This window comes from Trichosurus vulpecula, chromosome 3 (assembly GCF_011100635.1).
Source record: "Trichosurus vulpecula isolate mTriVul1 chromosome 3, mTriVul1.pri, whole genome shotgun sequence".
NCBI lineage: Eukaryota > Metazoa > Chordata > Mammalia > Diprotodontia > Phalangeridae > Trichosurus > Trichosurus vulpecula.
Genome location: NC_050575.1, coordinates 206,116,206 through 206,124,293, shown reverse-complemented (window position 1 = coordinate 206,124,293; position 8,088 = coordinate 206,116,206). Strand labels below are relative to the sequence as shown.

At 46.3% G+C, this 8,088-nt stretch overlaps 1 protein-coding gene across 1 annotated transcript; it reads left to right on the top strand.

Moving 5' to 3' along the window:
- Window positions 1-617: 617 nt before the first annotated feature.
- Window positions 618-2,021, top strand: CNNM4 (cyclin and CBS domain divalent metal cation transport mediator 4). Its single transcript, XM_036751856.1, has one exon. The coding sequence runs from the start codon at window positions 618-620 to the stop codon at window positions 2,019-2,021; it is 1,404 nt and encodes a 467-aa protein (XP_036607751.1).
- Window positions 2,022-8,088: the final 6,067 nt, after the last annotated feature.

The window sequence follows — 8,088 nt, the reverse complement described above, 5'->3', positions numbered from 1 at the left end:
TCTCGCAATGGTCCAGTATTGGACCTGATGACTTCTAAGGTCTCTCCCAGTTCTAGAGTTCTATGATCTTGGCATGATTCTACGGAGCAAATTAAAAGACGGAGGAGAGGGCGGGGTGCCAACCTGTCCCAGGTTCAAATTCTAACCTTGTCACTTACACCTGCGTGACCTTGGGCACTTCTCTCTGGGCCTCTCTCCCTTTCCTTATCTGTACAACGAGGGGGCATGACTAGATGACCTTTAATGTCCCTTTCACATCTCAACTTCAAAAATCATACGATCTCTGCCCAGGCCAGTTCCACCTTAAAAGCCCAGACCCCCTTAAACCAGGGCAATAGGTGCCGGCAACTCCGAAGGGAGGGAAGAGAAGAAGGAAGGAGGAAGGGGTTTAAGGAGGCGGTGACATGCAAATGAAGTAGGCGTGGCTCCCGGCGGAGGGGGCGTGGGACCGGGTGTGTGTCTATGGCCCTGGGGGGGCGGGCCGCCGGTGTGACGTCAGGCCCGCGGCCCGGGCAGTTGGCTCGGCGGCAGCGGAGCAGCAGGAGCGGCGGCGCTGAGCGGGGCCGCGCGGCGGGGGGCTGGTGGCCCTGGGGCGCGGCGGCGGCGGCAGGAGCAACATGGCGCCGGGCAGCGGGGGCGGGGGCCTGGGCCCGGGCCCGGCTGGAGGACGGGCCCGAGGGCGCCTCCTCCTGGCGGCGCTGGGACTGCTGCTATGGGTCCGGGGTACCTGGGGCCAGGAAGAGCCCAAAATCTTGGGCATGAGGCTGATAGGCTGCAACAAGACGTGCGGGACCAACGCCGAGGGCATCCTCTTCGTCTCCGAGGGCAGCCAGGTGAGGCTGAGGTTGTATGGCCTCAACCTGGACACCTTAAGCCATAGCCACATCACCTTCACTGAGCTGGAGACCATGCAGGAAGTCCACCAATCCAACTTCTGCGTCGGGGTCACCAAGGACCTGAGGGTCCGCCAGCTAGTCAACCTTAGCGAAGACAACTCAAACGCATTGCTGATCATGGAAACCAAGTACCTAAGGAGGAGTGAGAATTCTAGACTTTATGGCCTGTGCACCTGGAGTGGAGGAAAATGGATAAGGTGGCCCGGGAAGGACTCCTTGGTCTTCCTCATGGAGGAAGAGCATCAGTTACTGCCCCTCTGGCTGCACATTTTACTTATCATGGTGCTACTGGTGCTCTCTGGCATCTTCTCTGGCCTCAATCTAGGTCTCATGGCCTTGGATCCTATGGAGCTAAGGATCATACAGAATTGTGGCAAGGAGAAAGAGAGAAGGTATGCCCGAAAAATTGAGCCCATTCGAAGGAAGGGGAACTACCTTCTCTGTTCCCTGCTTCTGGGCAATGTGCTGGTCAACACTACCCTCACAATCCTTCTGGATAACCTACTTGGATCCGGAGTGGTGGCTGTGGCCTCCTCCACTATTGGTATTGTCATCTTTGGAGAGATTGTACCACAGGCAATATGCTCTCGGCATGGCCTGGCTGTGGGGGCCAGCACAATCAATGTCACTAAATTGTTTATGCTAATTACCTTCCCCTTAAGTTTTCCCATCAGCAAGGTTTTGGATTATGTTCTTGGTCAGGAGATTGGCACAGTCTACAACAGGGAAAAGCTCATGGAGATGCTGAAGGTGACTGAGCCATACAATGATCTGGTGAAGGAAGAACTCAATATGATCCAGGGTGCCCTGGAACTAAGGACCAAAACGGTGGAGGATATCATGACCCAGCTCCATGACTGTTTCATGATCAGAAGTGATGCTATCCTGGACTTTAACACCATGTCAGAGATTATGGAAAGTGGGTACACTCGCATCCCAGTGTTTGAGGATGAACAGTCCAATATTGTAGATATCCTCTATGTCAAGGATCTGGCCTTTGTGGACCCAGATGATTGCACTCCTCTGAAAACCATCACCCGCTTCTACAACCATCCAGTTCACTTTGTCTTCCATGACACCAAACTGGATGCCATGTTAGAGGAGTTCAAGAAGGGTAAGGCGTAGTGGTCTCTTAAGTCTATTTGTGGAATCTTGTTATGCCTGCTGTGATAGATTCTGTTTTTGTATATAGCCTGTGCTCTCTTCTCCATTACCTCCTGTTACTCTGAGAGATTGCCTATGGGGTGAACAAAAGCATTTAGGAGAATCTATCCCTCGTTTCATTACTTCAGGTGGTGGAATGGGGAGAGTTCCAAATCACATTTTGAGGGCTTTAAAAATTCAATGGAATGCAGGCAGATTATTCAATGTTTGGAATAGTAGTGTCATAGCTTCATAGGCTGAAGACATCAGCCTCTCTTCATTGCTCTGTACTTTTCCAACTCATCAGTTCTTGGCCACCTCTCAAGAGGCTGACTAGAAAGGCAGTAGGAGAGTTTTACTCACCAGTCCCAAACCTACTGCACACACATCCCCTTCCTTCCATCAAAGCTTTTATCCAGGCTCAAGCCACACGGTCAAGTCATTTATGGACTAGAACATATCCTAGGGTTTCAGCAGCAAGGAGGCTGAAAGGGAAGAAAAAAAGCATTTTTGGAGGAGATGAAAACAAAATTTTCACCTGAACCATGCAGGCTTTTTCTGAGGCTCCCTTTTGCAAACCACAATTGTCTCTGTTCCAGGTCTCATTTTTGATAGGTAGGGACCCCTCCTTTTGGACTCATTCCCTTTCCAGCCAGGCTAGCCATAGAGATATTGAATTGCACCCATTATCCTTGGAATGACTTCTGAACCTTAGTTTGGGACTGGGAGGGAGGTAGGACCCAGTAAGTTATTTCTGGAACATGGAATGGAGTCAAGTTGGGGAACTGACTGGATTGCTGGTGTCGGGCTAAAAAGAGGAGTAGCAGGAGTTGAAGATGACTGGGAAATACAGTTGGCTTTTAGGAGCTGGAGCTGGAGTGGTGGGTAGTACTCAGAATTATTTTGTTCTGTTTCTGAAGGGTGACACCCCTCCTTCTCCTGCCCGCCGTGGTGATTTCTTATAGATTTGCCTCTAAACTGGTTAAGTAATTTCTCCCATCCCCCACCTGCACCCCTGGCTGTCAGTCTACAAGCTTTTATTAAGTGATTACTGTCTACCAAGCCCTCCATAGACTCAGGATTCGAAGATAGGACAAAACAGCCCCTGCCTTCTAGGAGCTTACATTCTGTAGGAGACCACATGTAAATAATAATGTCCATAGGCTCCCAGTTTTCTAGCATTGAGAGTGCATTTCAGTCTTGGGGGATAGCCAAGAAAAAGGCATGGAGCGGGGAGGGAGATAGAATGTTTTGATTTTTTTTCCAGGAACAGCAAGGAGACCAGTAACACTGGATCTTAGAGTATGTGGAGGAGATGGAAGTGTAAGAAGACTAGAAAGGTAGGAAAGGGGCCAGGTTATAAAGAGCTTTCAAAGCCAGGATGCATTTTAGGTGGGACTTGAACCCAGCTAACTAGGTCTTCCCAACTCCAAGGATGTTCCTTTATATAGTTAGTCAGATTAAATCCACATATTGTGATGGAGGTTCCATAGTAGAATGGAAAGGGTTTGGAGTCAGAGGACCTGAGTTTGAATTTTGATTCTGCCACTGACTCTATGACTTGGCAATCCGCTTCATTTCCATGAACTTCTATAAAATGAAAGGGTTGGGCTAGGTGAGGAGTGGCCAAGCTTTTTTGTATGGCCTGTGAACTATGTTTACATTTTGAAATAAAGTTTCAAATAAAGTTATTGCATTTAAATATGTAAAAACTATTCTCAGCTCACAGGCCAAGAGCTAGATCCCGCCCTTGGGCTGTAGTTTGCCAACCCCTGGACTAGATGACCTCTATGGATCCATTATTTGTAATCTATAATCCTATGATAGGTTTGGCAGTTTAAAAGGTGACCAGCTAGGGAGAAACTGGGCCCACCCGCTGTAAACTGGGACATTGTCTTCCTGGAGGACCACTCTCTGGGAAGTAGGAGCCAGGGGGTGAAATTCATCCAAAAGAAACCAGCACATACTTAGGTGCTTCTGTTCACCTGTAGCCTGAGGAGAAACTTTTTTTTTGGGGGGGGGGTGTGGTACTTGATAACTCAGTCTTGCTGAGGTACACAAGCTTATCAGGATTTAGAATTGACCTAATACAGTTTTATATAGATGAAATGGCTAGAGAGATCAGCTGACTTCCCTGTTGTCCCACAGCTAGTAGGTAACAGCCAAGATTAGTACCCAGGTCTTCTGTAGTAAAGTGTCATCGCAATTAAATCACCAGTCAGTCAAAAGCACCAAGTTACCTTTTGTAATAATAACCTCCTCACCCCAGACCCAACCAAATGTCATGTTAGGCCAATGACCTTAAAAATTCTGTGGTGGTGTGTGGATTTCTTGCCTTTTCTGCTGATTTATTTTTTGGGCCCAACCTATGATTTTGTTGGTGTGCTGAGGGAAATTCTTAGGGATGCAGTTTAGAACTTCCTCTGGACCTTATAGTCTTAGAGTGCTGCTTGCCCAAGGCTTTGTAGCCAGTATGTATCCAAGTAGGGACCTGAGCCCAGGTTTCCCTTACACTGAGACCTGTGCTCCAATCCACTATGTCCCACAGCCTCACAGGATTTAACTTTCTCTAAAACAGTTGCTAGACAATGATGCCCAGTGTTCTTTTTCCCCCACGCCTATCCCTCATTCAAGTCTTGGGACCACCTAGAGTCATGCACAAAACATTTTTTCACCTCTTTACATTCTAGACAAAGATTTGATCAGATTGGATCGGCCCTTATCACATTCTCCCCTGGCCCTTAGATTCCAAGGGACAGAATATGGGTACTTAACTCAAGCCCAGTTTGGTTAGTGAGAAAAATAGCAAATAGCTCTAAGCTCTAACCTCTTAAGGAAAATCCAATAACTTTTCCAGCCGCTGTCCCCCTTCCTCCCTGCCTCCAGGAAATAATCTCAATAGCTATAAAGCCAAAAATAAGCCAGATTTGTGCTCTCCAGAGCACTCTCTTTCTCTGCCCTAGATTCCCAATGACTCCTTCCCTAGGATCTACAGTGTTGCAAGCACAGTCTTGGAGGGTGATGGTAGCATAGTACCATAGTACAAAGAATGATAGGATCATAGATCTGAAGTTGGAAGAGGTCTTAGAGGTGGTCTAGTCCAACTTCCCAGTCTTACAGTTGAGAAAACTGAGGCCCAGACTGGTTAAGTAACTTGCCTATAGTCACAGGGGTATAAGTCCTTTCACCCCAGCCTCCTTTCTGCTGTACCAGGCAGTAGAAAGGCCAACTCTATCCCAGTAAAACATGATGCTATCATGTACATAAAGGAGGCAATCTCACTATCACTTCAGAAACTCTTCTAGCCCTCTGGAACTCTTTCAACCCAGTGAGGATATCGAAGGAGCTAAAACACCCAGGCTTTTTTCATCAGCAGCCAAAATAAGGGATAGGAATCCTATATAGAACAAAGTGGCCCTAAGATAGAAAGATTCAAGGGACCAGAAAGGAGGATGTGGCCACAGGGAAAGGCTGTAGCATCAAAGTTAGGAGGTCTCTCCAAGCATTCTGGAAATTTATTATGCTGAAGAAGCTTATAGCAGATTTTTCATGTAACTGCCAGGAGCTAAAAATACCTAGCCAGGCTGTAAGAGAAGAAGAGAAACTATTAGGAAGAAATATAGAGAGATATTTAGGGCCAGGGATGGAACAGTAGAACAGAGGCTTCTATCTCTGCTCCTCGGATTTGTCCTCTTTGTGCCTTAGTTTCTCTAGGCTGGGGTAAAAGAAGCCCCAGCAAGCAGAAGTTTTATAAGGCTTTACTAGTTAGTAATTAAGGGGCTGAGGTATGGATGTTGAGTTCAGTGTCTTAGAAACTGTTTTGAATTGGCTGGAAGAGCCTCCATTCTCTCTCTGTCATTCAGCAAACATTTATGTGCCTGTATTAGATGCTTGGAAAACAAAGACCGAAATGAAGCATTGCCTTCCCTTACCATCTATTGGGGGAAACAATATGTACGCATAAATATGGGAAGTAAATGGCAGGCCAATTTGTGGGGGAGGCGCTAGAAGCAGGGAAGAATAGCAAAAGGCTTTGTGTAGGAGATGGCACTTGGACTGAGTTTTGAAGGAAACTAGAGATTGTATAAGAGGCCTGTGATAGGTGAGGAAGTGAGTTCCAGGCACTACATCTTGGGACAATGGGAAGAAAGCGCACAAACATGTATTAAGCAAAAGACTGTCAATTTCACCTTTGCAACATCTCTCAAATATGTTCTCTTCTCTCCTCTGACACTATGACCATTTTAGTGCAGGCCCTCATCGAACACCTGGATTATTTCAATAGCCTGCTTGTGAGTATACCTTCCTCAAGTCTCTCTCCACTCCAACCCATCCTCCAACCAGCCATCAAAGTGGTTTTCCTAAAGTACAAGTCCAACCATATCAATCTCTTCCCCACCCCGCCCCGCAATAAACTCCAGTGGCTCCCTATTGCTTTCAGCATCAAGTACAAAATGCTCTATTTGGCATTCAAATCCGTCATAACCTAGCCCCACCTGTTTTTTCCAGTCTTCTTATACTTATTCCCTGCCATGTACTCTTTGATCCAGTGATGCTAGCCTTCTGGCTATTTCACAAGCAAGATACTCCATCTCCCCACTCTGGGCATTTTCTCTGGCAGACCCCCATGCCTGGAATGCTCATTCTTCTCATCCCCATCTACTGGCTTCTTTGGCTTACTTTTAAGTCTCAACTAAAATCCCATCTCCTAGAGGAAACCTTTCCAGATCGCTGTTAGTTCTAGTGCCTTCTCTCTTTTGATTATTCCTTATTTGTCCTGAATACAATTTCTTTGTATATATTTGCTTACTTTTTGCCCAACCCCCCATCAGATTTGTGAGCTTCTTGAGGGCAGAGGCTTTCTTTTATCTCTTTCTGTATCCCCAGTACTTATCACACTGACTGAGTGACTGACAAACCCCAAGGAGCTTAAAAGAGGACATATCCAATCTTTCTTTCTAGAGCCTGGTTGAGTTCAGCAATCACCAGTTTCGGTTCTTGGAGGTTAGGTTTGCCTGCAGTGTTGTAGATTAGGAAGATTTAACTGCCACAGCCCAAATTGTGGGGTTTTTTTTCTGCCCCAGATAATATCCGGTCCTAGGCCGTGAGGGCACACCAGTGGAATGAACTCCTCCCCTTTGTGTAGGGAGAAGTCTGAAGCTCTAGATTCTCTTTAAAATCCACATTCCAACTTTTATCAAAGTCTGTTCTACCTCCTTTCCAATTTACTCCTGCCCCTCCCTGGCACTAACCCCGTCTTTTGACCATCTTATCTGCCTCCACCCACCCATCTAGTCTGGTGCTGGGTATAAACTTTGTGTCCCCAGCTCAGTTGTGCCATTGAATCACAATGTGACCTTGGACTTGTCTTTGCTCCTCTAGCTCAGCCTCTCCTTCTATAAAAAGTCAGAGTAAGTCAGATGGAAAGAAATGCCCACAAATATTATAAATACATACTGTTATCTTTTCAGTAGACAGTTTCACCTCAGTTTTCCCATTTGCTTTGGGATCTTGTCCCCTGACTTTTCTTCCATTAGCTGGCATTTTCTTCATAGGTATTTTGTCTAGACCTATACCAGAGCTGCCGTACAAGTCTGTAACGTTCTTCATTGGTCTGTGATTTGATCTCTAGGAAAAGTTGCTTTGAAGCAGATTTATCTGAGAAGATCTTAGGACCTACCTCCTCTTGGATAATTCTCCTGGAACACAGGGCAGAGGCTGCAGCTCTGAGCAGCCAACATGTGTCAAACAAATGTCCTCTTTTTTAGCATCAAGCCTATGGGACAGTGGTGGGGGTGGGGTGGGGTGGCCAATAGGCACTTTGAAGTATGAAAGTAGTACATCAGCCTCCCTTGATCATTGGGAATCAGATGCAGCTTATTTATCAGCATGTCCAGGGCAAGGAAGAACAGTTGGCAGATGTGTGAATCTTTCATTTACATTTTGGTCCCAATCTATTATTTAAGTAAAGGATTTTGTCCTAAATTATAGACCTTTAGTAATTGATTTTTTCTTTTTACATTTTACAAGGATATTTGAACTTTATAAG